Consider the following 20,412-nt stretch of genomic DNA (forward strand, 5'->3'; position numbering starts at 1 on the left):
AGCAATACCACTTAAAATGTGGGCAACTACACGTTTTTATCTTATTCATACATTAAGAAATAGACTATTACATTTTTCGCCATTTACAAGCCATGCTCTTATATATCGATTTGCGTCTGCATTATAGCCAAACCCGGTATCACACGATACTTATGTGCACAAACGTTAATCTATTGAAATGTGTCCCAAAGCACTATTGTCTGACTTTTTTCTCGCTACACAGAACAAAATGTATACCAATGCATTTTGAATGGGAGCGTTTTTCGTGCTACACAGAAAGAAGTATAAACCCATGCATTTTGAATGAGCGTTTCTCCGACAATTTTTGTGCTGGACTAAACAAAAACGAGAGAGAGGGAGGGAGGGAGAGAGAGAGAGAGGCTTCAGAAGGGTTATGCGCAGACAGGACAGTGCAACCTCTAGTTATATATATGTCAATATTTCTGTATACATTTTATTTTTGCAGCAGACCTCCTAAAAAACTGAAACTAATCTTTTGTGCTCAACAGAACCAAATGTAAACCCATGCTTTTTGAATGGGAGCGTTTCTCAGACTTTTTCGTGCTCCACAGAACGAAACAATAGAGAAAGAGAGATAGCGAAAGAGAGAGAGAGAGAGAGAGAGAGAGAGAGAGAGAGAGATGCTTCAGAAGGGGTGTGCACAGACAGTAAAGTGCACCCTCTAGACATATACTGTATATGTCAATATTTCCGGAGCAGATGGCCTCAAAAACTGAAGCAATTTTTCGTGCTCCACAGAACGAAATTTAAACACATGCATTTTGAATGGGAGCGTTTTTCAGACAATTTTCGTGCTGGTCTAAACGAAACGAGAGAGAGAGAGAGAGAGAGAGAGAGAGAGAGAGAGAGAGAGAGAGAGAGAGAGGGAGAGGGAGGGGGAGAGAGAGAGAGGCTCCATATGGGGGTGTGCGCAGATAAACCCTCTAGTTAAGTATGTGTCAATACAACCAATGCATCAAAGGGAAAATGTGTGTATGTGTATTAGGATACTCAGATTTCCACGTTTTTTACAGCAGACCGCCTTAAAAACATTTTGTGCTCATGCTCACAGAATTAAATCTATTGAATCATGTCCCAGAGCACGGTTGTCAGACTTTATTCGTGATACAAAAAACAAAATTCAAACCAAAGCATTTCAATCTGGAGATTTTCTTTGACTTCAGAAGGGGTGCGCGCAGATAGTACAGTGCACCCTCTAGTTATGTATGTGTCAAAACAACAAATGCATCAACGGGTAACTGTGGTGTATTAGGGACAGTGTTGGGAACGTTACTTTAAAAAAGTAATTAGTTATAGTTACTCACTACTTGTTCCAAAAAGTAACTGAGTTAGTAACTGAATTACTCTATAATAAAAGTAACTAGTTATCAGGGAAAGTAACTATTTGCGTTACTGTAAAAAAAGAAAGTTGCTATATGTCAAAGAATTTGGATTTTTCTGAGCAGTTTTCACCTGGCCTTAATGTGTTAAATGGTTGAACTGCCCATTCAAGGCCCTGATATACTTCCAACTGAATTTTAATTTGCTTGGTTGCAAAGGCTGTGGAACATCTGCCGAATACGACAGAAAATGCCAACTTTTCATCGGATTGCTCCGGACTCGCCATTTCTGCTGCTTCATCGAATCTGTTTTGTGTGTGCGTGTGCGTGTGTGTGTGTGTGTGTGTGGCACACGTGTCCTGGCTTGTATGTAAAAACACTGGCTCCGATTGGCTACCATGAAACATGGCTCTGCCTTAGCCAATCATAATCGCTTTTCTCGTTGTTAACCCACCCGGTCTCCTCACTAGCAGTTTGTGTTAGGAGCCAGGGGTGCGTTCGGATTACGCAGTTTATTCAATCAATTCATAGTAACGCACCGCATTTAACGTACAGTAACGGTAAAGTTGTTGTGCTAATGTTGTGCTCATGCTCACGAAAATTAATCTATTGAATCGTGTCCCAGAGCACGATTGTCTGACTTTAGTCCAACTGCACAGAACAAAATGTAAACCCATGCATTTTGGATGGGAGCGTTTCTCAGAATATATACAGGTATATATTTAACAATTAATCACCGAAGTGAATAATTGTTTGGTATATACTACACGTGAACATTCCAAAAATAAACAAGGGATAGCATTTTGTTGAATCTCTTGTATTTTTTCCTCTGAAACACTTGCAAAGCGGAACACTTTGCGATGAAAACAATATCCCAAGTTTGAGATCTCAATCATGGGATATTGCCAAATATCCCGAGAAAGCGAACCATTCAAATTGTGCCATTTTAGGAGGTTCACGTGTAGCATATACTAAATCTATATATTTATTTATTTATTATATACGGAGAGGCGCTCTTAAGCTCATCAGTTACTTGGCTTCGCAGTGCATCAGTGTCTCACTCGATGGCTCCCTGCCTCCCTCTCTCTCCTTTCTACTGTGTTTCGGCCAGGGTTTAAGATTTTTGCACCAGACCTTCTCAAAGCAACGAAAATGGTTTATTAAATTCAAGATGGGTCGGTGAGAATAGGGATAAAGGGATTTAAATATGAATTTCATTCATAGAAATTCCGAGAGGATGGTCAATGGTCAGATTCAGATCCCGTTATAACGAGAATTTATATCGATATAACGAAAAAGGATGTAATGATAACGCGAAGAAAGTAAAGGCTACATGGTTATGAAAATTTAAATATAATTAACTTATATAGAGTGTAACAAGACAACGAGACCATCTAATTGGGGGCCAGCAGAGGCTGAATTTGAACCGAATTTAGCCTATAACCTTATACATTCATCTGGTCTAACTCGATATACATGTCAAATGTATGATATACTGTACGCTCTAGTTATTGATTCGGCAAAACAACAATCCGATTTATCAGATTTTGGCAGCAGACCCCCTCAAAAACTGAAACTAACCAGGTCCCTTGAACCCAGTCTCACACCAGATAATAGTATAACTACTTTGGTCCACAGCGGAAAACGCGTTTACAATAACGGCTCTAAACATGACAAGCCTAAGTTTTTTTGGCCTATCACTTTCAATTGGCCTGCATCACGTCAGGTGACTTTCATGGTTGCTATGGTGGTTGCCATCGACCCCTCCCCGCCTCATGTACTTTTGTAATGAACTTCACTCGGTTTTTAATCGCTGTCTGGTGGCTAGTTACGTCACTCTGAGAGATGCGAATGGACAGATTTTGTAGTGACAAAGCCTATAACCTATTTGTGTAAGCAAAACACCAAGCTTATTGATTTAACGAGGCAGGGTTATTTGCAACAATTAATTAAGTTATCATGTTTGAGAGGTCATTCCTCCTCCTGAGTGTGCTTCCGATTTATGTCTAGTGTACCCCTACTGTCCACAAGCACCCCCCCCTCCCGATATTGATATGGAGAATTGTTGCAATGTCCCGGTGGTGGTGGTGTCATATGAAAGAGGGCATTCAAATATACTACAATGATCAATTAGGAGGCCAAGCCCTAAAGGAAGCAACAGGTGACTGCGTCAAGGACATTAACAAGTAAGATATAGACCTGGGATCTCTTTTATATCGAAGAGGGTCTCAAAGGACGCATACGATTATCATTAGGCTCACACAACATCATCAAATGCTCCATTGAAACGCATTGGCATCAAGCCATTGCTAGTTGAAATTAATCAAAATTAGTTGACAAGCGATTGAAACTTGTCCATTAGACCTTAACCAGGGTGCATCTTGGGATTACTCTGAAAATGTGGGTCTCCGGAAAAAAGCCGGCCCTAACCCTAAACCTCAGCCTAACCCGAAACCTCAGACCCCCCTACAGGTTAGTTTCTAGTCCCCATTTTTTGTGGGATAGCGGTGTAAATTTGTGCCTTATGGTGTGTAGACACAGCTGGCCTGTGGACACATTTTTGAAGTTTTGGGTCAAAGATCAAAAGGAGCCAGCATCATGCCCCTTATGAGATAACAAAAAGTTAATGTGCATTTTCTCGTAACTTTTTGTCATTATTAAAGAGAGGCCTGATTCTCAGATATGCATGTTGGATGGCTAGGGTGTAGGTCTTGGAACTTCAGGCCAAAATCTTGCAAGCAAGCTGCTAGGTGAGGTGCAACGAGATGGAGCACTTGCTGAGTCATTTCTTGTAGGGCTGGAGCCCCTAAATAGGGAGCTTGCAAAGAGCATTTCAATCACCAGAAATAGTCAATACACACAGGAGGATGAATGACCTCTCATACATGATAACTTAATGAATTATTTAAAATAACCCTGCCTCATTAAATCAATGAGCTTTTTGTTTTCACATATAGGTTATAGGTTGTGTCACTACCAAATATGTCCTTCCACATCTCTCAAGAGTGATGTATAGCCACCAGACAGTGATAAAAAAGAAAAAATAGTCACAGGTTATTACAAAAGTAACTTATTAGTTACAAGTCTAAACGTGACGCGTACGCAGGCCCAGAAAAGCATAGGCCATAAAAAACGTAGACGTGTCACATGTTTAGGGCCGTTATTGTAATGCATTTTCCGCTGTGGATCAACGTAGTTATACTACATTCTGGTGTGGGGCTGGGTTTAAGGATGTAGTTACCGTATTTCCCGCACTATAACGCGCACCGGATTATAAAGCGCACCTTCAATGAATGACCTATTTTAGAACTTTTTTCATAAATAGGGCGCACCGGATTATAAGGCGCATAGCATAGAAGATACTGCAGTCAAACGTTTGACTGGGGATGCGTTATGCATCCACTAGATAGAGCTGTGCTAATTGTATAGCTCGTCACGCGCAACGCAACTGTGAGGACGAGTTGCTGCATTTAGCAGATATAAAACTGGAACCTTTATGAGAAAAAAGTAAAACACAATTACGCAGTTCCAAACCTTAGATTTTTTAAATATCTTGCAAACGTGAATGATACAAAGTAGAGCATCGCACCCTCGAATCTTGTAGTGTGGCCAGTCTTCCGCCCGATTTCCTGGCTCTGTGATCGTATAGTGTGACCTTCCTAATAGTGGAGGAATATCTGTCGTGTGGTCTGAACCAGCCATAAAGGGAATGTCAACAAAACAGTCAGACAAAGTCAAACTTTATTAAGCGTTCTGACAACTTTGTTCATTTGTCAACACGAATTGATCCATATATAAGGCGCTCCGGATTATAAGGCGCACTGTCGTTTTTTGAGAAAATTACCGGCTTTTAAGTGCGCCTTATAGTGCGGAAAATACCGTAGTTGCAGTTTTTGAGGGTGTCTGCGGCAGAAATCGTATAAATCAGATTGTTGTTTTGTCTAATCCCTGACTAGAGGGTGCACTGAGCAGCTCGCCCCCCCCCCACCCTTTTGAAGTCGAAAAAAAATCTGATTTAATATTGAATTAATTAAATATTAAAATATATATTATAGATATAAATATGAAATTATTAAGTTATAATATAATAAGTAGACCAGATATAATAAGTCTGACCATTGACAATCCACTTCCACAAATCCAGTCAACGAAGAAGGTTGTAAAACCAACTAACACAGCTGGAGTGTGGTTCAGGTATTCACAATATTCAAATATTTATAATATAAGAACTAGGCTATATGTACCGCATATCATACATTTGACATGTACAGTATATCGAGTTAGACTAGATGTATGTATAAGGTTATAGGCCGAATTTGGTTTAAATTCTGCCTCTGCTGGCCCACAACTAGATCGTCTCATTGTCTCGTTATACGCTTTATACGTTTATTATATTTAAATTAACCATGTAGCCTATTAAATAAATGATAACCATGTAGCCTTTATTTTCTTGGCATTATCATTACGTCCTCATTAGCCTATCAATTCTCGTTATAACGAGATCTGTATCTGACCATTGACCATACTCTCGGAAATTCTATAAATGAAATTCATATTGACGGTATGGCACTATATCCCTATTCTCGCATCTTGAATTTAATAGACCATTTTCGTTGCTTCGAAGAGGTCTTGTGCAAAAATCTTAAACCTTGGCCAAAACACAGTGGAAAGGAGATAGGGGTCGCCATAGAGAGACACTGATGCACTGCGGAGTCAAGTAACTGATGGGCTTAAAAGGTCCTCTCCCTATATAATACATAAATAAACATATAAATATATATATATATGAATATATATATATACAATTTATATAAATAGGCATATATATATACCTGTATATACGCTCCCATTGGGATTTGGGAAAACGCTCCCATCCAAAATGTATGGGTTTACATTTTGTTCTGTTTAGTACGAATAAAGTCGGAAAATCAAGTCTGCTGTAAAAATCGGGAAAATCAGAGTATCCCTTATACACCACATTTACATGGGCATTTGTTGTTTTGACACATCCATAACTAGAGGGTGCACTGTACTATCTGTGCATACCCCTTCTGAAGCCTCTCACTCTCTCCCTCCCCCTTCTGAAGCCTCTCACTCTCTCCCTCCCCCTTCTGAAGCCTCTCACTCTCTCCCTCCCCCTTCTGAAGCCTCTCTCTCACTCTCTCCCTCCCCCTTCTGAAGCCTCTCACTCTCTCCCTCCCCCTTCTGAAGCCTCTCTCTCACTCTCTCTCTCCCCCTTCTGAAGCCTTTCTCTCACTCTCTCCCTCCCCCTTCTGAAGCCTCTCTCTCACTCTCTCCCTCCCCCTTCTGAAGCCTCTCTCTCACTCTCTCCCTCCCACTCTCTCTCTCTCTCTCTCTCTCTCTCTCTCTCTCTCTCTCTCTCGTTTCATTCTGTGTAGTATGAAAAAGTCAGAGAAACGCTCCCATTCAAAATGCATGGGTTTAGATTTTGTTCTGTGGAGCACGAAAGATTTGTTTCAGTTTTTGCGGAGGTCTGCAGCAAAAATCTGAAATATTGACACACACATAACTAGAGGGTGCACTGTACTGTCTGTGCACACCCCTTCTGAGTCTCTCCCACTCTCTCTCTCGTTTCGTTTAGTCCAGCACGGAAATAGCCAGAGAAATGCTCCCATTCAAAATGTATGGGTTTACATTTCATTCTGTGTAGCACGAAAAAGTCGGAGAAACGCTCCAATTCAAATGCATTGGTTTACATTTCGTTCTGTGTACTGCCACAAAAGTAGGACAATCGTGCGCTGGGACATGATTCAATAGATTAACGTTTGTGCACATGAGCATGAAATCGTGTGATACCGGGTTTGGCTATCACGCGCAGACAACAGAGCTGTAATACACTTTCAGTTTGCAACACTCGTAACTTCTGAATAATACCACCAAAACACACATTGCAACCTTCCCCCCCAGATGTACGAGATAAAAAGAGGAGCAAGACAGAATGATCTGGGTTCTTGTAAGCTCCAAGAAAAAAAAAATCATTTTGCATAAAGTAGCTTTAACATTTCTATTTTTCCCTGTATGGCGGTTAAAATCTGCACCAATGCCATTAAAACCCGCCCGAACCAGGAGTAAATGTGGTATCTAAGGAAAACTGACAAGAGCATCTTGAGCAGGCCAGCCGCGGCTGATTAAACCAGAGAGCTAATGCACCACTGCATGCTGGGTAATTAGGCAGGAAGAGGGTCAACCAGCTGGAAAATTAGAGTGTCTAGCTATCGCCCAGACGACCCATTAGCCGGCTCTGATTGGAGCAAGTCTTCAGGGGGTTTGGTTGGAGGAGAGAACACCGCAGACCCAGGCAGAAATGGACCAGACCAGGGGTACCCAACCAGGGGAACGTGTAGGGAAGAGCAGTGTCCAGGGGGGACTTGTAAAGATTCTGAACATTTTTGGTACACATAATGACGTGATATAATGATTCTCCACAGACTTTGGGGCTAGAAAAGAGCCCCGTAAGTGCTTAAGAGCATGCAACCCTGTTGTCCTAGCACCGTCAGGATGCTAGGACAAGTCCACTACAATCTCAATAACAAACCCAATGATATGACACAAGTCCCTGGTCAGCTATAATATTAAAAATGAATATAAATGATAATAGTACATTATTAGTTCATGAGAAACATTTGTGGTTGGGTAGGATTACTTGAGCTGTACTTATGGGGTTGGGAAACACTTGACTAGACCACTAGAAGAAGCAGAGACCCAGAGAGACAAGACCAGACCCCCAGAACCATAGACAAAGACAGAACAGACCATGAGAGGAAGCAGAGACCCAGAGAGACATAGACAAGACCCCCAGAACCACGGACAGACATAGAACAGACCATGAGAGGAGGCAGAGACCCAGAGAGACATAGACAAGACCCCCAGAACCACGGACAGACATAGAACAGACCATGAGAGGAGGCAGAGACCCAGAGAGACATAGACAAGACCCTCAGAACCACGGACAGACGTAGAACAGACCATGAGAGGAGGCAGAGACCCAGAGAGACATAGACAAGACCCCCAGAACCACGGACAGACGTAGAACAGACCATGAGAGGAGGCAGAGACCCAGAGAGACATAGACAAGACCCCCAGAACCACGGACAGACGTAGAACAGACCATGAGAGGAGGCAGAGACCCAGAGAGACATAGACCAGACCCCCAGAACCACGGACAGACATAGAACAGACCATGAGAGGAGGCAGAGACCCAGAGAGACATAGACCAGACCCCCAGAACCACGGACAGACATAGAACAGACCATGAGAGGAGGCAGAGACCCAGAGAGACATAGACAAGACCCCCAGAACCACGGACAGACATAGAACAGACCATGAGAGGAGGCAGAGACCCAGAGAGACATAGACCAGACCCCCAGAACCACGGACAGACATAGAACAGACCATGAGAGGAGGCAGAGACCCAGAGAGACATAGACAAGACCCTCAGAACCACGGACAGACGTAGAACAGACCATGAGAGGAGGCAGAGACCCAGCCAGACATGGAGCTCACCTTCCTGTGATGAGCAGGAAGAGGGTGAGGACCACCAGTAAGGAGCAGCCCCCCACTGCTGCCGTGACCACCACCAACACCTGACCATGATCTGCAACGTTAGGATCTTAGGGGAAGAAAGAATGGGGGAGAAAGGAAAAGAGGGGGAGGAGATAAGCAGGAGGGGCAGAAAGTGGGGGAGGGGACAGCAAGAGGAAGACATGGAGAGGAGGAGAGAGGAAGGGGAGGTTGGGGGAGAGAGTGAAGAGACAGAAGAGGAGGGAGAGGAGAGAGGGTTAGAGACACAGGAGGAGATCAAGACAAGGAGAGAAGATATTGAGTTGGCGATAAAAGAGACACCAATGTAGTGAGAGATCAGGAGGAGAGGAGGAGCAGAAAAGAGGAATCATGCTTGGGATATAGTATTTCACAAGGCTACATTTTTCTAGAAGCGTTCTGCCAGGCATATTCAAAGGTTAAGGGTGTTAATTCACAAATCAGACTGGCTTCTTTAATGGATAAAAACGTTGGAATTATTCAGCTGTCGGCATCTTTTGTGTACATCCTGTAGACAGCCATTTATAATATTCAGTACTCAATACAAAAATAAAACCTATGTTTATGCAGGTGAGAGGCGGATGGGAACTAGTGTCAGCATATGTTTAGCTCTGAATCCACTGCCTCAAGGTGCATGTTTGGGGAGGGATAGTCTAGATTGATCACTCCCAGCCGACTGGGTTCAAACACCAAATTCAGTCTACCTGATTGTTATACTTAAGCAAATGTCTTCAAAAGGATAAAAGCAACTGCTAACTGGCTAAATAGTAGTGAATAGTTTGTGTTTAATATAGTGACTGCACTGACAACCAGCAGCATAGCGATAGATGCCAAAGCTCCAAAAGAGATCCACAGTCTTGAACATAATCAGGTCCAGTGGCCAATAGACCCTCACACGCCACGTCCGCTGAAAACCCTTGTGCTTGTGTTCAGGGGCGTTTTTAGGTTTTTTAAATATCCGGGGCTGAGCCCAGAGGGAAAGGGAAAATGCGCTGCAATTTTTTTGTACGATTTATTGCGTATGCACATTTTTCATAATGCTTTACCTAAATACACAAAATACGCAGTTTATTATAGCTTTAAATAGCTACCTGACTGCTGTGCTGCTTATCCCCAGACATCTAAAGTCCCATTCAAGTTATTTCAGAGTAAAATGAATACAAATGAGATAGACCTTACATATATATATATAAGCTAATTTATTTTGAGATGCCCCTGGAATCCCCATGTTAGTTTCTAGTGTAAAGCAAGCTAAAAAAAAAAGAAAAAAAAGCAAGTTGATATATTTATATATATATATTTATGTATACTTTTTTTTTTTTTTTATAACCAAAAATTTGATTCGGGGCTAATTCAAAAAGATCGGGGGCTTAAGCCCCGAATAAAACAGCCTAGAGACGCCACTAATTGTGTTTACTCCCTTGCTTTACTAATCTGATGTGATGGAGCATGTGATGTGAAGTTGTCGTGAGGCTCGATCTGCCATATCCGCCTTTCTAATATTCCCCCTGAGGATGGTGTGCACCTTGTTTATTTATTCTCTCTGACTCTGTGTCTCCCCTGGTCGACGACGATGAAATGCAAAGGACAACACCATGCTTTAATGAAAATGTCTTAGACATAAAACAAGTTTCCATGATTAAGAGTCTATTGACGTGGCCCTAACCTGAGCATATCTCATAGGATTACAGACAGGTCTTTTGGGTGTCTCTGGAGAGAAAGCGAGATTGCTTTGTCCCTGTTGAACAGGACTGCCATCATACTTCTGTCACATGGGCAGGTACATAAACTCACTGACAAATGTGTGTGATGTACACAGCAGCAACGCTAACACTAAAACTAAATGATAACTTAAATCATGTCACTCATGAGTTTGTTTATGTTCAGTTGGTCTGGTATGGTTACTGGCAAATATTAAAGCGAAATAACTAACTAACTGTCTTCTAAATCATCATACATGAACACACTTTGATAAGAGCTTTGACTCTCTCACTGTTCCAGAACAATCCAGGATCAAATTAAAATGAAGTCAATCTTCTATTATGCACTTGACTAACACTAGTAAATTGTATTTATAATTGTTAGAACTCTGCACATTTTTTGTACAGCTCTCTGAAGTTACGCTCCACTCATTCTGATAGTACATTTTATTTCTCCCAGCCTCACTTGTAAGTCACTTCGGATACATGCCTAACCAGAAGAAGGTGTGTTGGACTCCCAGCAGAAAGGTTCAGGATTTGAACCCCAAACCCAAAATCACACGCTTCCTGCATTCATCCTTGGGCTGTGTGTTCTAACCCCACTTGATCATTAATGACATGTATCTGAGGAATGTGCAGTACCTTTTTTTGCATGTATTGCAAGTACTCTACATATTATTGTATGTTTTGATTTGCAGGCAGCCTCACTCCCATTGGATAAGAGCATCTGCTGGATTACTAAATGCTAGTTAATAGTAGACAAACTTCTCGCCTTACCCTCCTCTACAGTGGCAAACTCAAACTTGGGGCAGTAAGCTGTATAGCCAGCGGCGGTGCGGGCACGCACGCGGAACACGTAGAGCGTGCCGGGTTTCAGGCCCGTCACCACAACACCAGGCAGCTTGGTGCGGGTCGACGAGTAGCTGAGCTGCTCCTGTTCCTGGAGAGGCAGGGATGAGGAGGAAACGGCTGTTGAACAGGACGTTACATCCTTTTTTTTCTGCATTACGATTTTAATTTACAGTGACAAAATAGCGTAGATTACTATTCTATTACGACATGGTAAAACGTTACACGTTTAAAAAAACTAAAACTCTTTTATCTTCTTATCTTACCCATAGACTTTCACAGTTTTTACTGCTGCATCTATCTACTGCAAACTGAGGCAAATGAGAGAGACAAATACTTAGTATTGCAACCTATATATTGTCATCACTGATCACAATAAATAAAGAACTGTATGGACATTGTAGACACCAGAATGCAAAAAGTTATGTTTTCAGTGGAAGGCATAACTCGTAATGAGATAAGATAAGATTTGTTTATTGATCCCAGACAGGATAGTTGGGATATAATAATACAATAGCATTAAAGTATAATGCAGTAGCATTAGATAAAGAAGAGACGGAGGAGGAGGCTGTCAGTACCTTCTCGTAGTATTTCACCTCGTAGTCCAAAATGTCAGCAGGGGGCTGCTCCACCTCTGTCCAGGAGATGGCGATGCTGCTCAGAGAAGACCAGTCCCTCTTCACTACCCCCACAAGAGCAGGGCCTGATGGAGACATCACACAGAGAGCAAAAGTGTGTCATGTTGTTAGTGTGCAGTCCTGGCTGTCAGTAAAACGTAGTAGTATCCACTGTTGGTTGGGGTCACGTTTCTGTCCACTGACAACTTTTCAACGGTTCCCTGTTCAATCCTTGAGTCGACAAAACCAACAAATAAAGAATGTATACAAATAAATTAATAAAAAGGAAACATGATTTTTCCGAACACCTTGTGTAACCCAGATCACCGGTAGACACAGCGTGATATCTCGCCAATTTTTAAGTTCTCTCTGCTGAAGAGTGAAGCCAAGCTTACTATCCCAGGTACCAGAAGAAAATAAACCACATCACTATCATGTCAACTGGGGCCAGCCAACAGAGAGACCAGAGGCCGAAAGGCAGTTATACACCTCTCCTAAAATCAAATATGAAAGAACAAGAGCAAGCATATTTTTATGTTTTTCAAACTGCCAAAAGTGTCATAACTACACCACCACAAGTTACAGGGTCATTGCAGCATGTGCAGCTAGCAGTCATAACATAACATAAAATAAGATGGCACTTTATTCATCACAGACGGGAAATTCAGGCTATAAATTTAAATAGATTTGAGAAAGAAATGAGATCACAAGTTCATATGAATGAACACCTGACTAAAGAGAAGATCTAACAAATGTATCGTTCAACCTTCTGATCTTGTTATGAGTATAACATGCTGGAAAGGAGTCGTCAAGTATAGCATTCAAGCTAGCAGAATCAAGTGAATATCATCCAAGCTAACAGCTTTCATTTACCCCAAACAAGAGTATTATTCCTTGTCAAATATGTATGCAGCTGGCACATATTTGTCACTTTTGTGTACACTACATGGCGATAAGGGGCAAATGGAGTTTTGATGTGACAGAAATCAAACTTTCTCCAGATTCCCTGCATGGAGGACTTGACACACTTCATGTGCAAGTCAACGGTGTCTTGAACATCATTACATGCATCGTACGTGCGATTTTCACGCATGTTGGTCATCATATCGACACGCATATGTAATGTTATCATTGTAAATAACCTGACTACACATTGCTTTTTTTCACAGCTTTCATGTATTCAGAGTAAAATGATACTCTCAATGTTTACTATAGATGATTTAATTGGACGCGTAACATTTATTTTGTTTCTCCCCAAGCTAAAATAGGCAGAGTGATGCAACACAAATCAAATAAAGTACAGGTTACATAGAATGTATGAAAATCTCTCCTTGGCTGAACTATACAGTACTATGTACTATTTGGGTTTGGGTGTTCTAATTTACCTGAATATCCCAATAAAATATGTCCTTTCATCCGATCCTCCTTTCCCTCATCCCTTATTTTTCTCCCTTCCACTCTATGTATAATTCAGTCTGGATTAGTTATGTTATGGTAGCGAAAACTCAAATTTAAATACAAATATAAATGAATTAGCTCTTTCTATTCTCTGATTTTGGTTATGGAGGATTGTGTCTGTGAGTGTATGCATTTGTGTTTGTGTATGTGTCTGTGTGTAATATGCGGGTGTGCGTGCGTGCATGCTTGCATGCATGTGTGAGTGGGTTTGTTTGATGGTAAATCCATCAACCAGTTAGCTAGTGACATGGTTGGTGGCCCAGCAGGATAAGTCATTAACAATCATTAGTTGAATCACAACTAGAGAACAATACACCGCATTGGAAACCAATAAGAGAATTATTGTTTATTGGCAACATGGAAAATAGGTTAACATCCACTTTCAGAGTCAAAGAGAGATAGAGATATAGAGGAGGGGAAGGAGGGATAGAAAGAGGGAGGGGGAGAGAGGAGGAGTGGTAGAAAGAGAGCAAGAGAGACATAGATGAAGGGAGAGAGAGGGAACAGTAGAGTGAAAAAAATAGAGTGAAAAAGAGGGGATGGGGCGAGAGGGAGAGGAGAACTGAAAAGGCAGAGAGAGAGAGAGCGAGAGAGAGCGCAGGGAGAGCTGGGTGTCCCAGGAGGTTAAATCTCTGAGCATCTGAGTGTATAAATAGAAAACGGCCTTATTCCCAGAGAGGGGGAGGAGGGGTGGAGGAGAGGAGGAGGGGGAGGAAGAGAGGGAGGAAGAGAGGAAGAGGGGGAGGAAGAGAGATGGAGGAAGGGAAGGAGGAACAGAGGGGAGGAGAGGAGGAGGAAGAGGAGGCAGGGGTTTAGTGGTGGAGGAGAGGATGAGAGGAGTATAGGGGATGAGAGGAGCAGGGGGAGGAGGACGGGAGGAGAAGGGGGAGAGAGGAGGAGGAGAGCATGAGAGGAACAGAGGGGAGGACAGGATGAGGAAGGGAGGAGAGGGGGAGGAGAGGAGGAGGATGAGAGGAGGATGAGAGGAAAAAGAGGGGGAATAAGGGAGGAGAGAAGAAGAGGAGGATGAGGGGAAGTGGTGAGAAAGAGAAGAGGAACATGAGAGGAAAAGGAGGAGGAGAGGGATCATTTGAAAACGCAGGCCAACAAAAAGGGATTTATAGAAAATGGAAACAGGAACCGAAAAGGTTGATGCCATTTTAGAACACACTCTGCATGTGACCAACCCAAACCTGTGGTAGGAGATCAGGCTTACATGGTCAAATCTCTTTAAACACAGCCTCATATAACAGTTTATATAAGCACATGAGTGTGTGTGGAAATACTTTAGTTTGGCCTCAATTTTATTGGCGAAGCGTGACAGTAAAGCAGCTAAAGGAGTTTGTATTGCTGCTGTCTGAGGTACTTGATACTGCCCACGTCCGATAGTCAACAAAGGTATTATATAACCATGCTAACAGCACATCAAACAACAGAGATATAACTGTATAAAGCTAATGATCTGAACTCTCAACTCAAAATATTATCATGAGGTAAAAAATAGTAAAATAATACCGGTACAGAATTAAGAACCCTAAAATTTTATTCTTGGTAAAAAACATAAAAAGGACAGCAGAAAGCAACAGCTATGGAAGCAAAATGATTACCGATAATGTTCATGGTTCAAGGTTCAAAAGCTTTATTTGTCCAACATGTTGCCATATTAGAAAATTGTCTTTGGTTGAAGGCAGTCTGTTCTCTAATTGTGTGTATGTGGTGCTTGTGTAAGAAGTATGTTGTGTGTGTGTATTGCCTTGGGTATGAAGGATTTTGTATAGAGAGATTGTTTGGCTAGAGGCACTCTGTATCTTCTGCCTGATGGAAGCAGCTCAAAACAGCCGTGGAAGGGTTGGGAGGGATCCAGGAGAATGGAATTGGTCTTCCTTTCCACTGCTTGAGTGTGCAAGTCTGAAAGCTGTTTTGGTTGGATTCTGTTTATCTTGCTGGCCTGCTTAATTATCCTAGCCAGTTTTCCCTTGCATCTGCTTGTTAGGAAGCTGTACCAAGATATTATGTTGAAGGAGATGACAGATTCCATCAGTGGCTTAATAAAATGTCCTTTCTGACATCAAACCCTTTCAGCTTCCTCAGTAGACACATGCGTTGTTGGGATTTTTTGTAAACTCTGTCTGCATGCTGGGTGAAGGACAGGCGGTGGTCAATCTGAGTGCCAAGGTACTTAAAATGTTTAACCTGTTCAACCACTTGCCCCTCCTGTCTCCTGTGGAGAGTGGATGTGGGTTTTCGGTGCCCAGCACCTATGGCAACACAGTTCTTTAGTCTTGCTGATGTTTAGTTGCAGTGAGCTCTCCTTGAACCACAGGGCCATGGTGCTGACATACATGACACTCCGTTCATTTTCAATTTCCAAGGGGCATCACCAACAGGGGCAGTTGGATAGGCCTACAACCAACCATAGCAATGAGTGACGAAAAAATTAAAAACAAAAAAAACATGCTTGCAGAAAATACATCTTTCTACTCTCCTCGTCATCTCTTCTTTAAATGAAAATATATCGTCCCATTTGTTTATTACTGTCTCGATAGTGGAATGAACAGACCGTTCTCCATTAGAAGCAACCATCTTTGTTCGTACTTAGCACACCTCATATTAGATAAACGATTGTGATTGGTTGGTCTATCTCGCACCCGGCAGAAATCATTTTGTATGGGTGGGGTAGCCAGACCTAATCTGCAGAGGAAACACGTGCTTGCAAGATTCATCTCGTTCCCAGGCTAAGTAAATTTAAGATAGAATATTTAAATTGGAGTTAAAAAAGACAGCTAGTGACATGGAGGAGACAGCTAGAGATATGGTGGAGACAGCTAGTGACATGGTGGAGACAGCTAGAGACATGGTGGAGACAGCTAGTGACATGGTGGAGACAGCTAGAGACACAACTTGTCCTGGGACTGGTGCTAAACTCCCAGGGACCCATGGAAGAGAACATAAAGTCCATCACTACCAAACTGTATTTATTCAACTTCATTGTATTTTTTAACGGTACGCAGGTTGCATTTATTGAAAAAAAAATTAAGCCATTACGATCTCTCTGAATTTCTTATGCATCACATTCATAAAAGTCATAAAAATCATTGAGAACAAGAGTGATAACCATGAATGTCGTCCCAGGTGTATGAATCTCTTCTATTGTCAGCAGAGCACTGCGGGACTGAGCCAACATTAGGGGTTTAAGGGCAAGAGTTTGAATTTGGCATACTTCTAATATATCACGGTTTAATTAAAGGCAATTAACTTGTCGTCTTTCCTGAGAAACATTGTTATTGCACATCTCGCTACAACAAAAAGGATGCATATGCGGCATACACAGGCAGGACAAGGACTGGGGGCAGGGGGAATAAGTAATCGTAATGAGTAATCTAGAGTAATTAAAAGGATAACGATGCATTAATATGCTTTTTCCAAAAGGTTTGAGTGTGGGGAGGAAATCCATCTTATATATCATCCCTCATTTCACTGAGCGAAAACGTAATTCCTTCTATGATTGGCTGAGCTGCCATCAATGGCACCATATAACGACAATCAATGTAATGAATTACCCTCCATAATGATAGCTAGGTAGGAATAAGGCAGTGTAGGTACCATCCAACTTCTATAAAGAGTTGAGGAAGCCAAATCAACAACCACAACAACAACAACAACAACAACAACAACAACAACAACAACAACAACAACAACACAGCTTGAAAACACAACAACAACCAACAAACCTTTACCTTATATAAAGAAGAGATGATAGTTGTTCTGAAAACTCTTGAATTTTCATTATGTTCGGTATTATAAACCATTGGAATTTAAATTAACAAAGAATAAATCACAAAATTCCCTCGAAGCCGTAAAGTAATGTGTGTGATCATTTTGTCTGTTGTGGAAACCCAGTCCTTGCACAACGGCCCTGGTGGCCAAGGGGGCAGGTGGTGGAGGCGGTGTACCACAGACTCCCACCAGATAGCGCCAGGCAGGGCATTGGTGCTGGTGCCAATCAACGTAATGCAGAGCACCTGAGGGGCAGGCTATTCAAGCATGGCTTGAATAGCCTGCTTGAGAGCCTTGCTCTCCAGCCTCACGTGTGCGGAGAGACCAGTCTTCGCAGGTGACTGGATTCCACCCTGAAGAACAAGACTATGGATTCCTCCAGAGGTTTTTGCTATTTGAGACTTATACGTTGAATAAAAGTGCCTTTGTGGTTTGAGCAAGCTCTAAATCATGTACTGTTTGGAGGGAGGTGGTTATGTTTGCGTGAGACAAGGCATGAAAGCATTGAGGGCTGGGCAACGACTAAAAGTTTTACTCGGGGTTAATTAAACTTTTAAAATTATATTTTAAATCCACTCGAATTGAAGTTAAATGAGATGGAGCTAAGTGGAACTAAAAACCTTTCGAAATCAAAGAAAAAAAATGAAAAGAGAATGCGTCAATTTGTATTAATCTTGTTAATTAAGATTGTGTTAACGTGTTAACTTGCCCAGCCCTAGCTATTATATTAAAGCTGTGCTGACAGCTGTGTTGACAAGTCAATCCAATCTAAACAGTTGCAACATCAGCAACCCCAGCGACACCCTGGAAAGAATATTTCCATTCTTCCTACCGAATTCCAGCCACCAAGTCTCCACCGCCAGCAGCACTACTACCACTACCACCAGCAACACCACAACCAGCAGCACTACTACCACTACCACCACCACCACCACCATCACCAGCAACACCTAGCAGTACAAGCACTACCACCACCACAACCAGCAGTACTACCACCACAACCACCAGCACCAACAATGGCAATAGCACCACCACCACCACCACCAGAACCATCACTGACATCAGGACCATCACCAACAGCATTACCACCAGCACCTCAACCTGCACCTCCACTCCCAGTGCCCTCCCCCTGCAACTGCAACTCCAGCACCAACGCTTCCAGCACCTAGGTGACAAGTTTTTACCTGAAGATCTGTGGCAAGAAGCCAACCAGTACCTAGACGGCACCTGCACTTCGCCACCACCCCTAACATCAGCACCAAAAAGGGTGTGCATTCATCAATATACATCTAATAATTTCCCTGTTAGTTGTAGCTAGAAGGTACCAATTTGCTTATTGCCACAGATCTTTAGGTGACTACAACTTGTCACCAACCGACCACTAGCAGCTCCCCGAAGACCTGCAAGCCGGATATAGTAACAAACATTGTTACCCGAGTAAAACAAAACACAGAAAATATAAATACTACTGTGGGATGCTCTGTCTGGTCAACGTCTTGCTGACATTGATGGACTTCTGGCTGTGCCACGACATGCAAGTATAGCAAACCCACATGCACACTGCAGCCTAGATATCCCTCTGAAATCTGTACATTGAAAATAGAAATGGATTCCTTTATCTACAGCAACTGTGACACACTGGCTTGTCCTCAGATCGCTGCTTATCTTCTGGCTGGAACAACCTCCTATGCCCTATCCCTCTGTCTGGTACATTTGGATCATCCTCATGTTGCTGACAAATTAAAGTACTGGGTCGATCGTACCACCCTGGCTGACTGTGGGGGTGGTCTGTCGCTGTCTACCGTTTGACGGGCAGGCGCAGGAGGGATTGGTCCTACATGTCAACTAGGCTTGAATCCTCCAGGGTTTTATGTGCAGCCTGAACATGCTTCTTATTATCTCCAGCTCCACATGCCTTGCCAGCTGCCTGCTCACATAAGACTGTTTTAATTAACTCTCCCTGCATGCTTTCCTCATAGGCTCCTAGTGCGGGGGGGTTTCACCACAGGCAGGATGGCTCTGGAACGATGGTTAAGACAGAGACACAAGAGATTGTGGCTTTCACATTTCCTGACAAATACCCTGCAATCAGAAGGCATGAACCTCTTCATTATCCTTAGCCTCACTCTCACCCCTAGCAAGCCAAACCCAACACCCAAGCCTAACAATAACAATTACTCTAAATCGAACCACTCATTATGACCCTTACTCATACCCTATACCCAAACCCTGATGATAAGAATTCAGTTCATTGTGCAAGTCATTGTAAGTCCAGCCACGCCCATTTCCATGTCACCTGTAGATTCACCATATTCTCTTTGAAAGATGGTCCATCTTGTACGCTACTATTATTCAATGTATACCTTGCTTTAGAATAAAAACGCCCACAAACAGTCCCAGACAGACTTGATTGTCTGAACTTAACATGAGCCTCTGCTCCTTACTCTGTCTGGTTCTCTCTGTTCGAGGTCTGAACCTGAGCTCCAGATAAACTTTTATATCATAGAATTGGTTAGATAATAACTGGTTCTTGTTCGTTCACACATCTATCGTACCTCAGCCAATCACAATGTTACTCTCTCTCTTAACAAATTGCCCATGGGAATTTAATAAATAAGTCAAACAAATGGACGGATTGTCTAAGAGGTGTTGTTTTAAATAGAACGAGAGAGACCAAGATCACACAGATGATCATACTAGTTATTATGGTAAGTAAACAGTTGGAGGAGTAGACTTTGTAGTGTACACAACCCAGCAACCAACTGCCTAACTGCCTTTCCGACTTTGGAGGACACATTTCTCATTAGAGAGAAAGACAAACACATCATATGGCTCAAAATCCTGCTTCCTGCTGCTCTCAGGCATTGTCCACATGATGCCGGGTTCAAACGCCCTATCGCCTATCAAAAATGTCTGTCCATTCAAGCGTTTTCAACAGCGTTTACCAAGAGCTATTTCAGTTTGAGTCACCTGTAATAAGGATGTTCAGACCAGTTTAGCTGTCCACCGAATTCTGAATCACATCACATTATATGCAAGACCAAGCAGTTTAATCCATCCACATCTAACCAAACTAATGACCAGTATTTAGTCAGATCCCATATTTAGTCA

General features: G+C 42.3%; 1 protein-coding gene across 1 annotated transcript in view; it reads right to left on the reverse strand.

The window, feature by feature from the left end:
* The window catches only part of LOC307076356 (ephrin type-A receptor 6-like), a gene marked incomplete at both ends in the record, with an annotated part of 51,975 nt that overhangs the window by 10,796 nt on the left and 20,767 nt on the right, over positions 1–20,412 (reverse strand). Inside the window, 3 exons of the mRNA XM_079737319.1 lie at positions 8,865–8,970; positions 11,378–11,534; positions 12,028–12,152. Coding sequence (XP_079593445.1) covers positions 8,865–8,970; positions 11,378–11,534; positions 12,028–12,152 — 388 coding nt within the window. The remainder of the gene's footprint in view (positions 1–8,864; positions 8,971–11,377; positions 11,535–12,027; positions 12,153–20,412) is intronic.

Source organism: Pollachius pollachius, assembly GCF_949987615.1.
Source record: "Pollachius pollachius genome assembly, chromosome: 5".
Classification (NCBI taxonomy): domain Eukaryota; kingdom Metazoa; phylum Chordata; class Actinopteri; order Gadiformes; family Gadidae; genus Pollachius; species Pollachius pollachius.